Raw genomic sequence first — 23,533 nt, forward strand, 5'->3', positions numbered from 1 at the left:
GAGCACTTGTTGGTAATGGGAGGGAAGAAGGAGATCACATCAGTTGTGTGGCCACCATTGCCTTGGCTCCTGGCACTTGCTCTGCTGCTTACTGTTCATGAGCAGAGTGAGGCCAAGGAGCACCATGGAAAGAGCACTGCACTGAAGTCGCACATTCATGAACTTCACTTGCTTACTGGCATCAGTCTGTAAAGCATAAAATGGTGGCAGGAAAACCTACTTTTCAGAGAGTTGTGAGGATTAAATGAGGCAGCGTTGTGGGACTTAGCAGGCTGCCTGGAGATGGCGACTACTGTTGATAAGCCTTTTCCTTATACTCACAGCATTTCCTCCCACCATTTCTTTCATGGGTTGTTAGGGCTGATTTCCTCTAATGCATTCCCTCTTTCTCCATGTATTCCAGAATCCAGGGCTATCTTACCATTTTTGCCATGCATTGTTTGGTCCTAAGTCCTTTATGTAAAGGTGATAGAGATGGGTCATTTTCAGTGTGCAGGTGAATAGACATTCTTGTATAGTCAGTGTGTGTATTTAACAAGAAATAGCTTGTAGAGTTGGAGCAAAGACCAAGAGTTTCAGATTTTCCTTCCTCTTGGCAAAATAGTTTATGTATATTTTATATACGTGTGTGTCTCCAATGAAGTGATTAATGAAAATCAATCTCCTATTGATTTTCTCCTGGTTAAGACTACTGTGGCTGCATGATCATCGAAGATGAAGAATCTCCGATTTCAATAACCTTAGATGACACCAAGCCAGATGGATCACTGCCTGCCATCATGGGGTAAGAAGCTGGCGATTCTGTGTTTTCCAAGTTGTGTTGATGTATTGATGTGGATACTGGCAAAGTATATTGCTTTGGAATTGAGCTCAGGCAATGATGAATACCCCTACAAAAATATATCATGTTTCTATGTATTAAAATATTATAATAATGTTTCCTCTGTGACACAAGAACACTGGGAAACTTTACTAAAATTGACATCATTTTGAACTTGTGCCCATGTATTTCTTTCACCCATAAAGCTTACATATTGAGGATGGAGTGATAAAAGGAGCTAGACAGGTGGTGTGGTAGCCGGTCTTGCCTAGAGACAGAATGTTCACAACCATCCTTGAATGAGAAGTAACTGCTTTATCTTGTAAAACCTTCCAAATTCAGGGTTTCTGGGCTTTTCTCCATTCAAGACATCTGCTACATAGCAAATGTTAGTTGTTACCCTGAGATATAAGATGGCTGACCCGTTAGCAGGCACTGTTCAGAGTCAAGCCAGGTCTCAAGTGGACGGCATGGCACTTTTTCTGGTCTGTAACTCCACATTTATCTTTCACCAGCAGTGCTTCACTTACTTTGAAGTGTGCAGATGGTCTGGGCTGTGGTTTTGTTTAGGGAACCCATCCCTGCACACAACTGTCTTACCTGTTGGGGACTAGGAGTCCAGAGAAAGAAGTGGGGTCTCTAAAAAGTAATTGCCAAGGAGTGCCACAACTCTCAGTTGCCTGCCTTTTGACCTCCATCAAAAGCTATACAAATAGAAAGCTATGTATTCTACCACACCGTAACAAAAGAATGCAGCTTCAATAGCAGTCAAGTAACTCTTAGAGACCAGTGGTTTCCCCTTCACCTCTGGGAAATGAATACCTCCTGCTTGAAGAGAGAAGTAAGCTCATGCACATTATGTCATGGAAGGAAAATTATAAAGACAAAGGTAGCCAGACCCACGTCCCAGGGGACTTAGAAAGCAGGCTGTGGTTTCTTCTAGAAAGCAGGTCCTGGTTACCGATGACACATTTTGTAACCACTTTTTTGGTTGTAAAATATTAGAAATAGTACCAGCTTCCCTAAGAAGGGCATATGCTTACCCCATATTGACCATCGTAACAACACATCCTCTTCATCTCTAACCCCATCAGGCAAGAAAGGATAGAGATTATTTTGGCAGCTTGACATCACCTTCTTTCTATATGTCACAGAGAAGCAGGAGGTTGGGGTACAAATTTTGGGAGAATGTCAGTTAAGATCAATCCAACTATGGATGGGAGAACACTGATATTCTTCTTGTCCTGGGAGTTAGATGTAGTAATATCTGACCTTCTTAGCTTTCTTTGGCAGGGCCCTTCCAGATGTTAATGGAGTTACTTAAACAGTTTCTAGCAAGTGATATTCTAATCCGTTTTATCTGGACAATTGCCCCACCCTGCTCTTTGCTTTTGGCTATGGGCACAAAAGCCTAGAGTAGTAACTGCTCAGAGCTAAGTTTGTAACGAATAGTTCCTTTGGGAAACTAGAAAAGCCCTTGTACTTTAGTAATCATGTTTAATTTCCTCAATAAAACACCAAAGAAAGTTATTAAAGGATATTTGTCCAGAGTTAGGATTAGATCAAAGAGGTTATTTCATTCATGACTTGAGAGTTGACAGAAATAGCCAACACTAACCACCCATTGGGAAACGAACTATAAAAAGCTCACAAGATGAGTTGACTAAAGAGGTTTTCAGATAAATCATTTAATCCTTTATCAGATATTGGGGAATTTATAAATTATAAAAATCCAAATCAGCTAAAGGACAATGAAATTATTTCCCCATTAAAAAAATTTAAAGTTGTATTTCTCTTATTCTAGACCAAAAAGACAAATATGTCAGTGCCGAAAACAGATATTTCTTCCTCTTACTACCCTCAAATTAAAGTGTTCCTCAAATTTGATTGGCATTTCATTTAGGGCTATTAACAGAGATAAATTATAAATTTATAAATTACTGCATAAGTCTAAACTTATTTATTCTTGTAAAAAGCCAAAATTTAACTAAAATCATTAACAGTGAGCCATAACTTAAGGAGTAAAATAGATCATGCAAAATTCTGACTTCATCCCATAAAATTAAATAGTTCAAATTTCTTAAATAAGCCACAGCTTCCTCTGAAGTACTGTTCTCTGGATTAACATATTTTATATCTTTACTTCCCAGAATGATCTCTGATAACAGCCCTAAATGAATTGCCAATCAAATTTGAGGAACACTTTAATTTGGGGGTAGTAAGAGGAAGAAATATCTGTTTTCGGCACTGATGTATTTGTCTTTTTGGTCTAGAATAAGAGAAATACAACTTTAAAATTTTTTAATGGAGAAATAATTTCATTTCCCTTTAGCTTATTTGGATTTTTGAAAGCTTTCTAATAATAGTATAACTAAGGATTTCCATGTCACAATGCAATTCTTTAAAATATATGTGCAATTAGTAATGTAAGTATAATAAATAGAATCTATTTGATTAAAGGGAAGCAGACAGGTTATAACTGAGTTTTACTGAGTTACTTTATTTAGAGATTGTGTTAGGTCAGTTTGCAAGGAAGCTGACTGGGAGATGGAGATTTGGGTGCAGGAGGTTTATGGGGAAGTGCTTTGGGCATTACTACCTATAGGGGAAGGGAGGAAATCAGAATCAGGCAGAGGGAGAAGCTGGTCTCCACTGTTGTCCCAGCAAAGACCTCAGCCATCCCCTGGGAAGCTCTGGAGCTAGTATGGGCCTTCAGAGTTGTCCTGAACTGAGACAAGGCCCTTCTCTGCTGCCTAGTACAATTGCTGGGGAAGGTCAGCTATGAGCTAAGGGTACCGAGTACCTAGTCCTTAAGAGAAGGTTTGGGGGCCCACCATGGTATCCACTACAGATACATATTTATATTTGTTTTTATAGCTTTTGTGGAGCATTTGGCAGAAGGCAACAGTAATTACTAAAATAACCACTTAATGCAGCATTAATTCATCTAACATTTGACCTCCTACTGTATACCCAAAAGTGTGTTAAATTTTAGGAGTAAAATATTGAATAGGAGGTGATGACCTGTCATTTAGGAGCCCACAGCTTAGCAGGGGTTTTGGACACAGAGGCAGACTGAAGACAACATGGCATTTGCTTTAGTAGAGGGGATGGGTTGGGCAGAGTTCATTAATACTGCGTAGGTGGAGGTAAGAGCACTTTAAAAAGGAGCGTCTCTTAAGATAAAGGGCTATAACCTGATCATTTCAATATATCTCCTCTCTCCAGCTTCATCCTTGCCCGTAAAGCTGATCGACTTGCTAAACTCCATAAAGAAATAAGGTAAGACTTTATAGCTGAAAAACAGATAAAAAGTTAGCATTGTATAGTGTGTTTTTCACTGACAATAGTAGACTAGCATCAGGAGAAATGTAATACTTCACAAATATTCTTAAAATCCCAACAAGCCAATCTTTTTGTATTTTGCTATAGCCCCCTCAACCCAGCCTTTGCCCATAAGCATATACTAATTTAATTTTATATATTTGTGTTTATTTCACAGTGGTTAAGAGGTAGGATTTCCTATAAGATGTATGGAGAAAAACTTTAGATGCAAAACTTTAGTTATTAACTGAGTAGCACCTAAGTGGACACATAGGTACTACAGTAATAGGGTATTGGGCAGGGGGGTGAGGGGAGGGGGGCGGGTATATACATGCATAATGAGTGAGATGTGCACCATCTAGGGGATGGTCATGCTGGAAACTCAGACTTGTGGGGGGAGGGGGGGGAAAGGGCATTTATTGAAACCTTAAAATCTGTACCCCCATAATATGCTGAAATAAAAAAAAAACTTTAGATAGAAAACTTTAGATGCAAAAAAAGCTGTAGAAACCAAATCCTGATCCCTTTGCAAGGCTATCATCTATTTTCTAAGGTTCTCTGACAAGGACTGTCTACAAAGCAAATTCCTACATATGTGTTTTGACCTGTAGCAATGTATATACATGAAAATATTCACCACTTATTATCTGAGACATAGTTTGATGTTCTCTTCCTCTGAAAGTTTCCTAATATAAAAGTTATTTTAGGACAGTGACTTTTTTCTCTCTCTCCCTTTCCTTCTTTCTGTCTTATTATATTTGTTTTGTTTTGACTTGGATTCCTTTGTTCAAATATAAATCTTACCTGGAAAAGTAAGCCTTGAACATGAGAGTCATTTGGCTGTTGGGGGGAATGCCCCAGGGAATTCCCAGCCTTCCCTTTAGGGTAGCCCTAAATCCTTTGCTAGCTTTTAGAGAGGTCCGCTGCAAACCCTGACTTCAGTATAATACAATTTATCCATGTAACAAAATCACTTTTACCCCCTAAATGTTTGGAAATAAAAAATAATAATAAAGAGGTCCAATACAAACACAAATATAGATTTCTCTCTGAATTTAATTTAAAAATTAAACAGCTAACCCACTAGCAACCCTTGCTTTGGGAGTTACTTTGATGACTTTAGAAGTCAAGGAAAGGTTGTAGAATATGTTCCCATATGTGCACACAGATTTATTTATTTGAGCAACCATGAGAGATTTGATGACAGGAAGGGAACTATTTTAGTTTCTACCTACTTATTCAATAGAGGAGGAATTTGAAGTCCAGCAATGGGAAATCATTTTTTCAAGGCTCCACAGCTAATGTCTTAGTCTGTTATTTGTGCTGCTATAAGAAAATACCTGAAACTGCATAATTTATAAAGAACAGAAATTTGTTTCTCACAGTTGTAGAAGCTGGGAGTCCAAGATTATGGTACCTACAGATTCGGTGTCTGGCTAGGGGGCCTGTTCCTTAGATGGTGTTTTCTTATGGTGCCCTCACATGGTGGAAAAGGCAGAAAGGGGAAGGACAAAAAGCAATGAACTCTGTGTCCTCACATGGTGGAAGGCAGAAGGGCAAAATTGGCCTAGCCAGTTCCCTCCAGTCCTTTTTAGAAGGTCATTAATCCTATTCGTAAAGGCAGGGGCCTTGTGGCTTAATCACTTCCCAAAAGGCCCCACTTCTTCATGCCATCACCCTGGGGGTTAAGTTCCAACATTTGAATTTTGGTGGGGTGCATACATTCAAACCAGAGCAGCTAGCTTGTGACAGAATTGAGCACATAACTCATACTTTTTTTCATTACACCACACTAAGCTTGACATTTTCTTTTGGATTTCCTGCTTTCCTTATTAATAGTAAAATAAATACCAGCCTGGAGGTAGACATTTGGTCATGATTCAACATGGGGGCAGAACTTCTCAAAAGTTCTTGCAAAGCAAAAACCTTATTGAATATGTCATTGATGAGAATAGTGGTTCCTAGAACTAACTACATCAACATCTCCCAAAGGATGTTTGGAAAATATATTTTGCTGAGGCCTGTAGAGTATGATTCAGTCGATTTGAGGTGAGGCCTGAATATCTGTATTTTTTAATTAGCATTTTTGGGTGATTATGATGAATAGACAGATTTAGAAACCAGTGGATAAATTCAACTGCAAGATGATTTGCACAGTGACCTCTTTCGGCCATCATTTAAAATACATTCTATTTTTAAGGCCAAACTAATCAATCAGTGCATTGCTCTAGCATCTTAGCCTTATATATCTTTTCTAAGAATTTTTAATTTCAAAGGAAGGAAAGGAAGGGAAAGATAATTTCCTGATGTGTTTGTGTGAACTCGTCCTTGGCTCATCTAATAATATGAAATGCAGTAAATAATGACTTACAACTGTTATAACTGGTTTTATCATTCATGAATAAAAACTCCACTACAGTGTAGGTTGATTGGATTTTAGGTTTCACTATGCTTTAATAAAGATTTTATTATGTATCCCAAAAATAAGGTAAGGATCATTAAGCTTTTTAGTATAATGATTGCCAATACTTTTATTTTCTAATTAATTCAAAATGTCTGAATTATTGCTTGTAACACCCTTGTAAAGTAGGTAAGAATTAAGACATCTCTTCATAGACTAAGAAAGAGGGTACCGTACTAGACTGAGGATGGATTTTGATTCAACAAATATTTAAGGGCAGGATGAGGATGAGCATAGCCTCTCCCTGCCATTAATTTGCCGAGCAATGGTGAACAAGTCTCTGCAGCTCACTGAGCTTCAGCTTTGATATCTCTGAAATGAGGGTCTCGGATTAGACAGAGACAGACAGATGGGGCAGACAGTAGTCTTGAGACTTGTTCCCATTCTTCCTTTCCTTCATGATTTTTGATGTGCAGCATGAACACCTTCTTGAAGGAAACCAAACTTTTCCTGATTATCTTGGAACCTAACTATCCACCTAATGTGGAATGATATCATTTCAGGAGTGGCATTTGCTTCTCCCTTAAAAACTTCTATGGGAAAATGATAGCAGTAAGCAACATTTATAATGTTGCCTCCTCCTCCTGACAATCTATACCTATGAGATAGAAGTTCTGGGAGTTCTATAAAATGTGTAAGTGTGAGGATTTAGATAAATTTATAAGGTTACATTTTATCCCACATTTTTCAGAGAAATTGTGGGGGCATGTCTTAAAAATATTTTCTAATGTAATTGGCAACATAAAATCCTATATTTTTAAAACTCTGTTTATTATTAGTAAGCTTGAGTTCCCTGCCCCCCCCCCACACACACACATGCACGCACACACATTTTTGGCCATTTGTCTCTTCAGCTTTCAATGCTTGTCTTACAGATTTGAGTTAAACCTTTGGCCACATTTTTTGACAAATATTTTTCCTATTGCTTGTTGGACTTTAACAAATATTTTGGAGTACTTTCAAACATTTAAACTATATAAAGATTTAAAAGAGGTAAATAGGAAAAGTATGTAACTGGGTCAGTGTCAACCTATTTAAATGAATGCTGCAATAGAATCATTAATTTCTAAAATGGATGATTTTCATAAATTAGACCATCTTTTAAATTTGAGCAAGAGGGGTTGTAAGTTTAAAATGTATTTTGTTTCAAGAAGTGTTTAGACAACTACTGATTTTTCAGACATGAAAATGCCATGTTCTGTGCTAGTCATTTATACAATGAATTATGAGGGCAAAGATTATGTTTGAAGTAACATCACGTGGTAAGTATATTATGCCCACCCCTTAGATGCCCTTTGAGTACTGTGGGCCACAGACCAGTGTACTGATCTGTGACAAGTGACAGGTATCAAGTGACAGGTCACTGGACTGATATGACTATAGCTTCTCCCAGTATAGCATATCTTATGCTTTAAAGATTAAATGAGCTTTATACATTTACAGATATTTAAAACACAAGTATAGGATAAAGGGCACTCACTATCATTTGTACTATAGACCTATAAAAGAGATCATTCTAGAATTCTACATATTCCAGAAAAATGACATAGAATCAATTCCTAAGACTGACTAAATTTAATTGAATCTTATTTTTCCCATTTTATCTCAAATAGATAGTATATTGGGTAGTGAGAGAAAATGTAAAAAAGAAGGAAAATTCTGTTGAATCTTCAAATCAAATGACTGTATTGAGGCATAGAAAGCTAAATTTGAACACTGAGATTCGTGGAACTGTTCATTTTGTGTAATTACAGAGGGCTATTGATTTTCATTTTTCTGTAATAAATTTGGTTCGTTGGTAAGAGCCCTGGAACTTACTGTATTTATTCTATACCCCTCAGTTATTACTCCCCTAACATGTTTTGGCTCTTTTTTGTAGGAAGAAAAAAATCTGTGAGCTCTATGCCAAAGTGCTGGGATCCCAAGAAGCTTTACAAGTAAGAAATTGCCAACTTTAATCCCTAGCAAGTTCTGCTCTCTTTGCTCTAAGTGGTAAAGCAAAGCAGATTCTGGTTTCCTGACAATCTTATTAAGAGAGTATAGAGGGATATTCTTAAGTTGGAGGAAAAACTTCAGCAATCACAAAAGGCCATTAGAAGCTGGTATCAGCTGCATGGAATTTCTGATGCAGAGTCTTCTCCAGGCTGTTTAAATGTTCCCTGGATAACTGGCAGTCAGTTGTGATCAGAGCCTGGAGCTGCAGGTATTATGTCAAGGATGAGGGAGATAGGTTCCCAGAACAGAGGTCCTGCCCTCCTGTCTGTGTCACCTGCCTGCTGTACAATAAAATTTCAGATGTGTCTTCATTTGTCAGTGAAGGCAAAAGGGTATATACTTGACAAGATAGACTGAATCTAGACTCTCTGCCCAGGTCAAAGTCATACTTATTTAACTTTACAGGTGTAGACTCAATTCACAACTCATTTGGGAATGTCATTGCTTTAAATCCACCACTGAAAGTGATGAGGAGAATGAAATTACATATTACTGAAGAACCTACCAATAGCTGGAGGCTCTTTCAGGGGATTATCTTTGAAGCATTCAAATACTAAACTTTCAGAATATGTTAGAGAAATCAGAGAAGTTTCTTTCCTGTCCTCTAGGAAACATTTTCCATCTTAATTGCGCTCCTTTTAGTGGGATTCCCATCATTTAATTTTCCAGCTTAGAGAAAGGATTGGGGAGAAAGTCTTTCTTAGACATTTTTTTGTCTTCTACCTCCTCCTCCCCACCCTTTTCGTAGCAGTAATGTCTGGGTAGATGGGAGAGTAAAGTCTGTTATTTTATAGACTCCAGCAATTTGAGCAGATCTTTTCACAAGCTGATTGTTAATGGAGTTTCCTGGAGACTTAGCTCTAAAGACTTCAGAATCTGTGTGGAGATGCCCTCTCTCCTAGATATTGGAATACTTCATGTCTTCCCTAGTCAAAAGGTTGAGACAATCAAAGTAATATACATGTTTTATCACTTATTACCTCACAAAAGGCCATTACTTGGTACTTTCGTGTTTCCCCCTTAAATGAGTTAGCAAAACAGGATCGTCTTTATTTTCTTAATGTAAACTTTTTGTTAAAGTAAGACACACAAGAGCCTTTACTGTTGACTGGCAGCATTTCAGCTTTGTTTTTCCTTTGGCATTTTTCTCCCCACTGAACTGCAGCCTGTTCATTATGAAGAGAAGAACTGGTGTGAGGAGCAGTACTCTGGGGGCTGCTACACGGCCTACTTCCCCCCTGGGATCATGACTCTATATGGAAGGTACCACCCAAGCACCATGCCAATTAATACAAGACCTGCACCAAACTTAAAAGGAGAAGCAAAGTTCAATGGGAATTCTAGAAACAGTAGTCAGCATCCTTATTTCTAATATCCTAGATATAAGTCAGTTTGTATATTTCTGAATGTCCATAGAAAAATAAGGATGTCAGTATGTAGAACAATGGTTGTCAGCATGTGAAACAATAGCAGAAAACTGGGGAGGACTTCAGATGTCAGCAGTATGGGTGAGAATGAAGCAAGCTACAGTGTCCTCCAGGGGACCTCCTTGAGCTCAGCTCAACATTTAGTCTCACTTGACTGCCCTAGGTTCCTTGGTATCAGTCTACACAGAAGGACATTGAATATGCTTATCTAACACATCTATCTTACCAACAGAGAAACATCAGACACTCCGCCTCAAGGGGTGGAGTTCTAACTGTATACAGCTAAGGCAAAAGGAGATGAAATCCACATAGGATACGGGAGTTCACCTTGACCTAGAAGCCCCTTGCTTTAACCGCAGAAGCAATTATCTCCTTGGAGGAAACAGTTGCCCATTCAGTCCAGCCCTTCCTTGGTTCTCTTCGGCAGGACCTCTTTGTAAGAGGAGGCCATTTTCCTTGCTCTAAGCTAGTCTCCAGAGTTCAGAGAAGCCGTCTTTGAAGGAGACACCCCATATAATCTCTCAGATCTTCCCTTTGCCAGAAATGGCAGTTAATTTCCCTCTCTTCCCACTCACCACCGCAGTTCCTCCTAACTCACTGGGAGTGCCTGCATGGCTGCAGTCTGTGGCCATTCTCAAGAAGAATGTGCCCCTCGGAAAGACTGTACAGCACAGAATGGGCTGTAAACAGGAAACACAGCAAAGTAATCTGATTTTTGGATTGAATGCATGTTCTTAGATTCCAGCTCTGGCTGACTTGGTAAGGTCAGCATCACCTTTAGTGATTAATGATCTGACAGCCTGATTCTCCCTGACTTGAAGGTTCAGATCCTTGCGTGCAGACCCAGGAAACCAGGAGTAGCCTTTCACCTTGGGCTGAGTCATGTGGGTGTTTTTTAGAATGCTGTGAGTTTCCTTGTCTTCTCCAGAGTAACTGAGGGTAGATTGGCTTTTTTATCCTCAGCACCTTCCCAGGTAACTCTGTGTGACCTCTTTGTTCCCTTGAAGGGTGATTCGTCAGCCAGTGGGCAGGATTTACTTTGCTGGCACAGAGACTGCCACACAATGGAGCGGCTACATGGAAGGAGCAGTTGAGGCTGGTGAACGGGCAGCAAGAGAGGTAAGGGGAGGAAGCCAAGGCATTCTCCCTTCTGAGTCACCGCAGGGTTTTTGGCATCTGATCCTGCTAGTTCTTGACGCTGATAAAATCTGTATCTCCACTTCTCTGCTCCTCACTCATGGGGCTTATCTATGGCAAACAGGGCCTTGAGTCTGTCAAAACTACATGACCTCATCTCATTATACCATGGTCACTGTCTTTCAGGTCTTAAATGCTTTAGGGAAGGTGGCCAAGAAGGACATATGGGTTCAAGAACCTGAATCAAAGGTAAGTTCGGCAGCTTCAAAATCCATTGCCTTAAACTAGTCATGGCACATAAAACTCACATCTCCCTTTTTCTAGTCTCTAATTTAATTATAGATATTCATGCACAGATCTTATAGCTATGTTTCATTCCTCCTTGTCAGCACAAGAAGTTTTGCTAATGATCTGTGTTCATTCATCTAGGACATTCCATCAATAGAGATCTCCCGCACCTTCTGGGAAAGGAACCTGCCTTCTGTTTCAGGCCTGCTGAAGATCCTTGGATTTTCTACAACAGTAACTGTCCTGTGGATTGTAATGCACAAATTTAAGCCCCTGGCACGGTCTTAAAGTTCTATGTCATGCTTTCTGCTTATGTCTCAGTACCATCAAAAGGAAAATGTTAACAAAGGTTGTGTCATTGGGTCATTTTTAAGTGCACTGGATTTATCCCCCTTCAATTTAGTCTCAGTCAATGTTAAAGTAAAAATAACCCAAAGAATCATCTAATTAATTTTAGTAAGATCAAACTCCATCTTATTTGTCTGTGTAGACTAACTCGTATTGATTGATAGAATAAACCCTGTGATCGCCTTCAAAAAGTTAAAATTGATGTGTTCATTCAGAACAATTTCTGTATCCTGTTTTTCTGCCCTTTACTGTAAAAAACCTGATGATTTTTAAAAAGAAAGCATTTGATTTTCTCTCTGTAGAAGTGGAATAAGTTAAGGCCCAGTCTGTGACTGTCCTAAGGCAATGGTGCAGTGATGCTACAGAGCCCGGTGGCTCACAGCCTCCTGAGGTGAGCAGGTCCCACTTCGGATCAGAAAATAGTAGAGGAAAGCACTGTGGGAGCAGGGGCTTGCAGACCCTCAAAGCAGGAAAGGGGTATCTTTTTGGGCTGCTGCCTTAGGAAGCTCCTGACCACTTCCAATTCCTGTGACTTTTCTAGGCATCTAGCCTCAGCACTAGCTTAATTTGCATGTTTTCCCTCTTTTGTGTCTTACGGAGCAGAGAGTTTACCGAGTTATAATGCTTAAATTGACGTACTGTGACTTGTGTATAGCTCCCCGGATAAGCCAAGTAAAATGCTGGTCGGAGTGTCCCCCAGGAGGCCTCCCAGCCTAACACTGTATGAGACCAACTAGAATGGGCATCTCCTCTTCCCCCTGAAAGTCAGCCAGACACCAATAGATCCTTGTCAATGACAACATTCTATGCTGACTTCAGGAAAGCAGTATTTTCCATTTTTTTCTGGTGGCCCCTGGCTGTCTGAAGGCCCTTAGGGGCATATTTTTTTTTCTTTTTTTCTAGGACCATAGAATTAAAAGATCTCTTAGCTTACATATGTCTTCAACATGGTTACATTTCTGTAAATATTCAATCTCTCTCAAGTACTGAAATATACATGATATATATCTGATTGTTATTTGATGAGACTGTCAAAGACAGAAAGGAAATTAGGACTCTATATCATAACCGCATTTGATTTAGTTATTAAGTTTTATAAAAGACATGAAATTGAGTGATTTTATATATGAAGACTGAGTTCTCTATTTTAGGAGTAATGTGGGCCCAGAAGCATGTCCATCTCTTATCTTTCCCATTTTAAAAAATGGTCAGATTTTTTTAAAGCTCCTTCCAAAGGTTTCAACCATAAAATACTTCTTTTTAAAAATATATTTTTATTTAAGGAGAGGAAACCAACCAACCCAATTTTATTACGTCATTAACTTCATCATAAATCCAAGTTTAAGTCACTGGACCATGGTGTGAAGATGTAAGGTCTGCCAAAGTTTTGCCTATCCTAAGAGCTGGATTTTTCTGCCACTGTTTACCTTGCAATTCAAAAGCATTTTAGCTAATTTAGGCATTTTGTTAATATCTTAGATGTGCTCCCATACATAAGGAGTTGCCGCAATTTACACTAAACTGATTCAAGAAATCTCATCCCTAATCTATTGCAGCTTTTTCTATTCACTTACTGATTAACTCAGTCTTGACACACCTTTGGGGAAATACTGATTTAAACTCCTTAACTGTGAACAGTTTCAACAGTAATCAGGTTGTTAACGTATTTGAATCTTGAATGTTGAGGGACTTGTTAATATGTGATTTGCCCTCTAACTTTTTGAGAAAATCAATTTATTCTAATTAGATCAACCCTATTAAGCTACAGATTTGAGTATCAAAATAAATGGCAGTCCAGATGTGCCTACACATGAAATTGAAGCTAGGAACTCCCACCACATGTGAAACCTTGCAACATGAAGATACCATAGGTCTTTCTTCTGAACCAGAGAAATGAAAGTCAGTTTAAGAGGCTGATAGAGCCTGGCCCTGTTAAGGCATCCACTTCACCATTCTGAAGGCTAAGTCAACCTCAGTCCATAGTTTGGTAAGGAATTATAATAGATTTCAAAAGTTCATCTGTGTGTCACAATTAACTGTTAAATAAGGTCTCATACTCCACTAAAGAAAAAAAACATTAAAGGATTGTGAACTATGTGTAGTATGATTGTGAATTTGGTGCCTAATGTTCCATGTTTGACGTTTGTCCCAATGCTACATGTGGGAGTATGCATATGTATGTATTTTGCCACTGAAGTAGGATTTTGCCTGTATGGTACTGTTTTGTTGTCTAATAAAGTGCACTAATACCCCTGATTCAGACCTGGCTCCTCTATTCAGTTGATGGCTCTATTCAAAAGATTCAATGGCTTCTTACAGCAGGAGATCATGATGACGTGTTGTTCATGAAGGACAGATTCAAAAACTACTGGGTATTAACTCCAAAGTCTCAAAGTCGGGTTTGACTATTGCGTTTCCTGGGAACTAAGTGCTAGAATACTATAGTTGGCCTGACTGAGCCACAGGTGTGGATTCTGATCCAAGGTTTCTCACTTAATTGGCTATGATACCTTGAGCAAATCACTTTGGTTCTCTGCCTCAATCTCCCCACCTTGAAAAGGGTGGGTTGTACTAGATGGCATCTAAGGATTCTTTTCAAGGCAGGATAATATAATTTATGTACCTTGTTGCCAGCACTATATCTACTTTTTGCCTTTTGATATGGCAGGGGCAAGACACTCAGTCTTTCTGTATCTGGATTCACTCCTTGTCTTAGATCGTGCTCCCTGGAAACAGACTCTGAGATGCAGAGTCAGGGCAGAAATCTTACGGAGACAGCTCTCAAGAAATACACCTAAGGGGCTGAGGAAGGCAGGATTGGGCAGGAGGAAGAGAGTCAACCTACAATGCAGTTGCAACTGAGGTCTCAGCAGATCCTAATGGGGAGCTGGAAAGACCCTTCAGATTGTCCCCCATTGAGGCAAGGAGGTCTAGCCTCTATGTCCCTTCATCAACTGCCCTGTGGGAAGGAATATTACCTTGGTAAGCAGGTAAGTTCAAGGACAGTTCCTAGTGAGAAACTGTAGCTGTGAACTGAGACCAGCCTGTATTCCCAGCAGCTGGCAGATACAGTACAGGACACCACAGTATCCACTTTACTTCTCCAGAAAATCAAATTGCCTTGTCATGTAAAATACACTGTGTACTTGAGCTTTGACTCCACAGATAGAATGCAGCTATCTGTGACTCTATTCCTGTTAGGTAAGGGAACTTCTTTTAGAAGGTTATATTTCTGCACTATTCTTTGTATGGAAGAAAAAAATCAGAATTGGAAAGAACCCTGGAAATGATTCAATCTCTGTCTCAACGAAGGAACCACATCTATAGATTACTAACAGGAAGATCAAAGAGAAAAAAATATGCATTTACAAACAGGAGTCCAAAATCCAATGTCTTCAGGAGTCAGGCAACTAAAATTGAACAGCAGCAGGCATGATACATTAGGAAGTAGCAAGGACAGTGGCTGACCTAAGAAGTTTGTGCCCCTCTGAAGAGCACTGATATTCAAATGCCTTTAAAAGATTGGTGATCAATCAAAACACATTTGAAGGCTTGGCTCGCATGTCCAAATTGTCCTCAGCTCCCTCATAAGTAAGTGCAAGCTTTGGTTTTGCATTACTTAAATGACAATTTGTTTTTGGATGTCTTTTATTTTCTGAGAAATAAGTACCAAGATTGGCAACCATTTTATAAAACTACCTGGAGTGAGTAAGAGAAGCCTGGGTTAGGAGGGCAAAATGACAGGGAAAACAAAGGCAGGAAAAAGCCGCCTTAAACCAGTAATGTCCCTCAGGAAATAACCCCTCCCCCAGCCCAGCTCAGCCCAGCCTAGCCATGGCAATGTTTATTTCCTGCTATGTCAATGTCATGATTGAGGAGAGCAGTGCCTGGCTTTATTGGAAAAACCACATGCTGGCAGTGAGATAGAAATCACCACTTTTCCATCAACATTTAATCTACACTGACTATGATACTATTCCAGTAAACAGGACATCAACATTGAATGGATTAATTTTTTTAAACTATACTGTTCGCTTTACACTGAGATGGTGGTAAAAATACAAGCAAGGCATGTCCCTTAGCCTAAGGAAGCTGGCTGAGATATTGGAGGAAGTCAGTGAAAACAAAGGAAGGTACTAGGTAATAGTAACAGTTCTCTTTCCTCTCTCAGAGCCCAGGGCTTGGTTCTCTTCCTTGACCGTGGCCATTTCTTCAGAGTTCAAAGACCAAAGCAGGTCCCTAAGTGACAGCTAGTATGAGCTGGTTGTCCTAGCCTGGCCAGGTTTCTGAAGGTAGCTTTGCAGGCCTCATGTGAAAAAGTTGGCTTGAGGGAACTTGCCATCCCTTAAAGGTGGGCGTGGGCTCTTCAAGCAAGAGCCCCCCTTAATGCATATGTGATCCATAAAAAACTATTATTTATTTACACTTCTTACAGTCACACCTCAACGGAAACCAGGTTTTCCTGTTAATGGGCCTCAGATATTTTCCACAAACCACTGAGATTTGTGGGTGAAATGGGGTGGAGGGAGTGGCATAGGTGTATGCTGGGGAGGTGGGGTGGGGGCAAGTAAAAGAGGAGAATGGAGGGTACTTAAAGATCCACACAGCAACACAATAATGAGAATCTTGATCGCTTGATACCACCAAGGTGAATAGGTGTCATTTACTTGTGTCATCTACTATTTACATGTCCCTAGACAGCCACTCCGTAACTCGGAGTACCTGCTGTGCAGAGATAATGCAGGCAAGGGCTCAGCACAGAAAGCATTCAATAAGCATCAGCTAGTCTCCATTGACCTTTTAGAATAGAAGCAGACAGAAAGCACTTTTAAAATTTTATGAGCTGTTACCACCTTGCATTTCTTACAATCATTTAATACATATTTATTGAGCACCTACTATGTATTAGGTAGGCACCATGCTGTGATTCAGCATTGAACAAGATAGAACCCAACTCATGAAGCACGTATCAATTGTAGACACTATGCAACACGTTAATCATGGCTCTGGTCAGTGCTATTACAGAAAAGCCTAGGATGCTATGAATGTGAGGAAAATTATATTTAAGGCAAAGTTACTAGGATATGTCCTTAAGCCTCCGTAAACATCACTGTGTGGCAAATAAGGACAATGCATAGGACCGAGAAACGAAGTAAAAAGTTGCATGACTAAATGGTATAGAAAACCACAGCAAGTACCATCAATAAGTGCTGAATTTTAAATCCCTTCGTCCCACTGACCACAGTTTACCACATGAGTCTTTAACTGTTCCCCTGTGTGCCCAGCCCTTCTGTGCACTTGGAGATCTTTATCAACTATGATTCACTATCTCCCAGTCCCCTCTGCTAGGGGATCGCCACTATTTGCTTTAAAAGAGTGCCATCTTCTGGCCAAACACAGTTTTTTCCTTCCAATGGAAATTCTGACATATTCAAGACAGTTTTGTCCTCTGGGAAACTAAGAGGTGTCAACTCTACACAGAATTTCCTGCAAATGTATTTGCCTGTACTCTTTTTACTTTCTTTTCATTTGTGGCATGAATCCAAAAAAATGATATGTGATATTCATAGCCTTTCCTCTGCCCTAATCCTCCAGGAAGATGTTTTTCATTAGAACTGCTTGGCTCCTCAGCCTCTGTTCTGTCCATCTGGGTAATGGGTGAAGAGAAAATTTATGGGAGCTGAGAAAGGTGGAATTGCTTCCACCTTATAAATGGCAGGGAAGTAATCTGGGAAAATCAGGAGGAGGCTGGGAAGAAGAAGGGAAAGTTTCAAAAAGGCAACTTGGGGCTCTGGAGGAGTCCAGCTGGAGAGAAGAAGGAATTTTCACAAGCTGCCTTGACAACCCAGAAACACAGAAAGTAAAGAGGGAAGGAAGCCAAATTTCCTAGGTTTGGCTAGGAGTCGTGTGGTATAATAAAGATCTACATTACTCTTCAAGCTTTGGGGATCAAAATTATAGGGTTTTTTAGACACTGTATTGTGCTGGGACGACTTTTGAGGTTCCCCCAAAGCACGCTAGATTATTTGAGGCTGTACAAATTCAGAAAACATACAGCTAATAGTGTCTGACATCTTGAATACTGTCTAAGAGTCCTGTGTGTTCAGTTTATGGGATCTCAGTGGAACTAAGCAGAAAGAATTTCAACTACTCTACCCTCAGCAAGATCAACATCTAAGCTGGGAAACTGTGTATCCCATCCCAGACATACAATAAATACATAATACATCTGGCAGTGAACTAGATTTACATTAAGAAAATGAGCAAAGGAGGTCTGCTTGCCCAGGGTGTGTATTCATCTGGCTACCAGAGGTTATTGTATCACATCAATCAGCAAACATGGGAGATGCAGGTATGAGGCCCCTAGATGGGCCCAATGATGGTATTAGATGGGCTTTGTATTTAGACTGTGCAGAGCAGGTCAAGAGTATATATCCAAAAGGCAAGTTCAATGGGAGATGGGGCCAATTTAGACAGGCCAAAGGGAGTGAGGGCATATCAGCTTCTCTCTCAAGCAGCCTGACTACCTTTGCTATGTCAGCCCTTTTAACTTTATGGGCTGTAATAGTGTCCTATTGCCCCTATAACAAATTAGTACAGGCTTAGTGGCTTAAAACAATACAAGCTTATTATCTTTCAGTTCTGGACGTTAAAAAGTTCAAGATAAATCTTACATGGCTAAAATTATGTTGGCAGGGATGGTTCCTTTTTCATTTTTATATATTTTTTTCTTTTACATTTTCCTCACCATTTGACTTTGCAAATAAGGCAAAGTTGGTTCCTTTTGGAGGCTCCAGGGGAGAGTCCATTCCTTGCCTCTTTCAGTTTCTAGAGGCTGCTGACATTCCTTGGCTCATGGCCACATCACCCCAGTCCCTTGCTTCCAGGTACGTGCCACCTCCTCCTCACTTTGATCCTGCCTCCCCCCTATGAGGACTTTTGTCCTCATTACACTGGGCCCACCAGGATAATCTCGCTATTTTATGTTTCTTAATCACATCTGCAAAGTCTCTTTTGCTATGTAAGGTAACATATTCATTGGTTGCAGGGCTAGGACATGGACATTTGACTGGGCCACTATCCAGATTACCACATAGGCCTTATGTTCTTGAAGACCAAGAGTTCAATGCCAGCATTGGCCTGTCCTCATATCCCTGCTATTCCAGGCACCTGAATTTGGAGCAGCAAGTAGAACTTTTAGTGATTTAAAACCACATGGGCTTCCACCAAGGCCTGCCCTCCTCCTGTCACATACACACCTGAATGTAGCCACTTCCCAGCTTTTTCTTCTACATACAACAAGTCTGGAATCTGTGATCCTGAGAAGCAGGTGTATCTGTCTTACATAAGCACAAAACTAGACTCCCATTTTGTACTTTAACAAATTAGAGAAGAGAACTATGAGTAAGATGTGCAAAGTTTGGGAGATGGACACACTTAAAGCTCTGACTCAAGGGGGAGGGGGGGCATGGGCAATATACGTAACCTTAACACTTGTACCCCCATAATACGCTAAAATAAAAAAAATTATAAACAAAAGAGAAGAGAAATTTTTATTCTCTAATCCCAATAACTGAATTTCTTTCAGACTCTGTATATGACTGAATACTATGCTTTCATATGAACCTGCTCAGACCCCCCTTTAGGTGGCAGAGCCCCAAAGCAAGAGTATCCTACCAGGCACTTGCCAACCATTGACTTCCCAAAAGATCACCAGAAAATGAGTCAATCAAGCAAAGCTAATTTTGTCACACAAACTGCAGTAAAGGAGAGCATCATATTGACAGAGTCTTAGTAGTGTCTACAAGTGGAAGAATGAGGGAAGTATTCATAGGGTTTTCAACTTGGGCTGGGTTGTTTTTAAGGCAGGTCTTGCAAGGCAGAAAACTGGTTAGAAGTGGAAGAGTTTAGGACAGAGTAGGCATAGTGAGCTGGGGGTCTTGAAGGGAGTCTTGATGAACAAGCTATTAGTTTTGTTAAATTATCTATTTGTGTTGTTTCAGAGCTTTGTATTCCAGGATCAAGTATTTCCTAGGACAAGTAACCAAATCATTTTGACTGTTCCCATATCATGTAGCTCAAGGACAAGAAAATTTGTTGGTTTCAGTTTCCTACATTTAACACAGAACTGGGAATACTTACTATTCCTAAATGCACATTCTGATTTGTTTAGCCCCAAGAATTGTCTTTAGAAACAGATTCTTTGTTAAGCTACCCTTCTTTGTATGAGAGTGTAAATGTTAAGAGCTCAGGTTTTTGGAGCCAGTGAGGCCTGAGTTTGAATCTTGGTACTGAGCAGACATTTTCTTATTTGTTAAATGGAGCTGTTCAGTTGTTCTGAACATTCAATAGGATAACACAGGTGAAATGGTTACGGTACTAACAATAAGTGTTGGCCTTAAAAAAATGAAGACTTAAGATCGGATTGTGGTCTACTATGACTCATATCTCTAAAATACATCCTGAATTACTTCTTTACTATCACCTCTTTGGTTAGTTATATCTTGCCAAAATGTCTTGATTTCCCCTTTACCACACCACTCCAGTAGCCCAAATGATCTTTCAAAAATGCAAATATGATCCTGTTAGTCCAGGCACAACAGCTACTGAATGGATTTTGGATATGACGCACCGTGGCTCCCAAGGCCTTGCATGCTCTGTCCCCTGCCTGCTTCCCTACCCTCACCTGGAGCCACTCCTCTCTCCCTCAGAAACATCTAGCCATCTAGTTCTTCTCATAACTCCTCAGACATATCCAGTTCTTTTCTGTCTTGGTTTCCTCTTTCCTGGAAGGTTCTTTTCTCCATTTTTTTCTTGGCTAAATCCTTTGGATCACAGATGAAATAGCACTTCCTCAGAGATGCATTTCCTGACTCCCTCTTCCCCAGAATTAATTCTCCATCGTAATCTCTTATCACTGCATTTGTTTTCCCTCCATAAAGATTTGAAATTACATATTGTTTGAAATGATTCTTTAATGTCTCCCCAAATGATAGGCCCCACCACAAATGGGTTATATGTGTGCTGAGAGTTGGAGGCCATCGGCTTTCCAGGCAGAGGGACAGGGTCTTGGGTGGTGGCCACAGCTGCTGGAGTACTTGCTTCCAGGCATGCAGTAATCTTATCCATTTTTCCAAGTGCACCACACAAATGTACTCATTTTTTTCTGTGTGTTGTGATGTGAAAAATCTTGGCAAGCACTGCCTTATGCCAGTATTTTGGGTACAGATAGAGATATAAGCAAGCACAGATCAAGGATCATCATTAATATTCAGGTTTTACTGTGAAACATCACTTGCATGATAAAAAGTAAAACCCACTGTCATTTCCCAGGACCACAATTTCATATGGTGCCCAGTATCATAATGCTAATGACATACCTTCAAACATACCCAACCTCAAATTCAAGTTCGCTGTTCTTTAATTATTTTACTTCCATTGTAACATGCCCTCAAAAGAATGAATTTAAATGAGCCAATTAGTAACTGAAGGTCAGTATGGAAGAAATAATTGACAGGACCAGTCCTCAGATCTCACCAGGGCTCCTTGGATTTAAATTGGAGTCCAAGAGAGAAGCATTTATTCATTATTTATTTCATTCGATCATTATGACATGCCCAGTCTCTAGAGGAAGCTGGGTATCTGGCTGAAATACAAAATTAACAAATTAAAATTAACAAGCACAGAAAGGAAAAAAAAAATCCATTCTTGCTCTAGCTCACTCCCAGGGCTAGGAATGACACTGGACACACCCAGGGATGGTGCCCCTGGCTTCTCAGAGTTGGGCCAAACTTCTCCTATCCCTCTGCACCCCCACCCCCACCTCCACACATAAATCCAGGGTAGAAATGTCTGGTTAGGTAAAGAGAGAAGACAAGTGGGTGCTTTCAAGCACTCAGCAGAAAACATCTTCCATGGATCAGCGTCTAGGGAACTGGTGGCTCTGCATGGCCAGTCCCTCTGAGACAGGGAGAAAGGGCCCCTGCCTGGCACAAAGTCCTCTCCTGGTGCAGAGGCAACATGGTGGGGTGGGTGGGCAGAGTGAGCAAAGAAAAACAACAGCCTCGGCTTGGCGCGGTGGCTCACGCCTGTAATCCTAGCACTCTGGAAGGCCGAGGCGGGTGGATTGCTCGAGGTCAGGAGTTTGAAACCAGCCTGAGCAAGAGCGAGACCCTGTCTCTACTATAAAAATAGAAATAAATTAATTGGCCAACTAATATATATAGAAAAATCAGCTGGGCATGGTGGCGCATGCCTATAGTCCCAGCCACTTGGGACGCTGAGGCAGGAGAATTGCTTGAGCCCAGGAGTTTGAGGTTGCTGTGAGCTAGGCTGACGCCATGGCACTCACTCCTGTCTCAAAAAAAAAAAAAAAAGAAAAGAAAAGAAAAGAAAAGAAAAGAAAAGAAAAACAACAGCCTCAGTGGTCAGAGAATGTTCAGAAGAGAAGGTGGCTTGCCACACAAAGGCCCAGCTGTCCTCAGTCTGGGTTTCAGGCAAACAGGTCTAGAGTGTCTTGGGGAGGTTGGCAGAAGATGACAATAGGAAATTCTGGGCAAGACACACTTTTAAGCTTAGACATGAGAGCCATACACACAAGGGGCAGATGCTGGGGGGCTGCTGAAGGCTACTCAGCATGAAGCCTTGGTCCTGTCTCCTTTGTGAGAGGATGGGGTCTGGGACCCGGTCCTAGGCCTGTGGTCTACACTGGGCACTTGAACTACCCTGCTCTCACCACATCTCTCTCTGGGGCAGGGATATGTCTGGTACCCAGATGCTGCCAATCTTTTATCCCCTGACTGAATATGACTCTTCATACCCCTGATGAGGACTGGGCCCTTGAATCTACCCAGATTAGCCTCTGCAGGGCCTTAACTGAATCACCCTCCAGCCCCACCTGGACCCTGCTGCTCTGCACTGCCTACCCATGTAGGTCACCCTGCCAAGCAGGCATATAGTGTGACAGGCACTGCCAGCCTCAATGGGGTGGCATGGGGAAAGAGCGTCCCTGAACCAAATTGAGTCTCCTCTCTTTGGCTTATCAAAGAAGGAAATTCTGGAGCTGAATTTTTAAAGACAAATATAGAAATGCTCCAGGATGACAACAGGGAGGACACCAAAAGCAGAGGGAGTAACACTGCCCACAGGTACAAGTCCTTGGGGAAGGTTCTTGGGCCACAGTCTGCTGGATGGAAAAGACCAATAGAACTCATAGCCTCCCCTTTCTCCTATCTTTATCACACATCAACTTTTTCACAGAGCCCTTTCCAATAGGGAACCTACCCTTCTGAGGTCAAGCCATGAAAAGTGTCTTTTTAGCATGCCTCTGCTAACCCCTGGGAGATATTTGGGACCTTCTTCCTTCCATAAGCAGGATCTTGAGAAAGGAGGGGGCCATCCATTGAAAATCAGTGCTCCAGGAGGAGACCAAGGAGAGACATGAGGAAGAGCTGACATTGAGGATGTGGTCACAAATGAAAGCTTAGAAGGTGGTGGGGAAGGAGGAATCATTGAATTTCCTAACATCCTGCAGTCACCACGTGCTGGCCCCAGGATTTCATCTTCAGAGTAGACTTTCTCCCTGGGTTGACCACAATTTGATGAAGCTCATTCACGCTAAAGTAAGACATGACAGGAATCCATTTGGTGAGCCGAATGTACATTCTGACAGAGCCTAATCCAAGAGGATTTCTGATGTAACGTTTCAGACAGTGTGACAAAAGGGAACAGAAA

The 23,533-nt window shown here is 40.7% G+C and overlaps 1 protein-coding gene across 2 annotated transcripts in view; it reads left to right on the top strand.

The window, feature by feature from the left end:
- Positions 1-14,056, top strand: part of MAOA (monoamine oxidase A) — an 81,010-nt gene extending 66,954 nt beyond the window's left edge. For both annotated transcript variants that reach the window (XM_012754057.2, XM_012754058.3), the window contains 7 exons: positions 688-784; positions 4,049-4,102; positions 8,485-8,542; positions 9,766-9,863; positions 11,035-11,146; positions 11,351-11,413; positions 11,594-14,056. In XM_012754057.2, coding sequence (XP_012609511.1) covers positions 688-784; positions 4,049-4,102; positions 8,485-8,542; positions 9,766-9,863; positions 11,035-11,146; positions 11,351-11,413; positions 11,594-11,740 — 629 coding nt within the window. In that variant the 3' untranslated portion in view covers positions 11,741-14,056. The remainder of the gene's footprint in view (positions 1-687; positions 785-4,048; positions 4,103-8,484; positions 8,543-9,765; positions 9,864-11,034; positions 11,147-11,350; positions 11,414-11,593) is intronic.
- The last annotated feature ends 9,477 nt before the right edge of the window (positions 14,057-23,533 follow it).

Source organism: Microcebus murinus, chromosome X, assembly GCF_040939455.1.
Source record: "Microcebus murinus isolate Inina chromosome X, M.murinus_Inina_mat1.0, whole genome shotgun sequence".
Lineage (NCBI taxonomy): Eukaryota > Metazoa > Chordata > Mammalia > Primates > Cheirogaleidae > Microcebus > Microcebus murinus.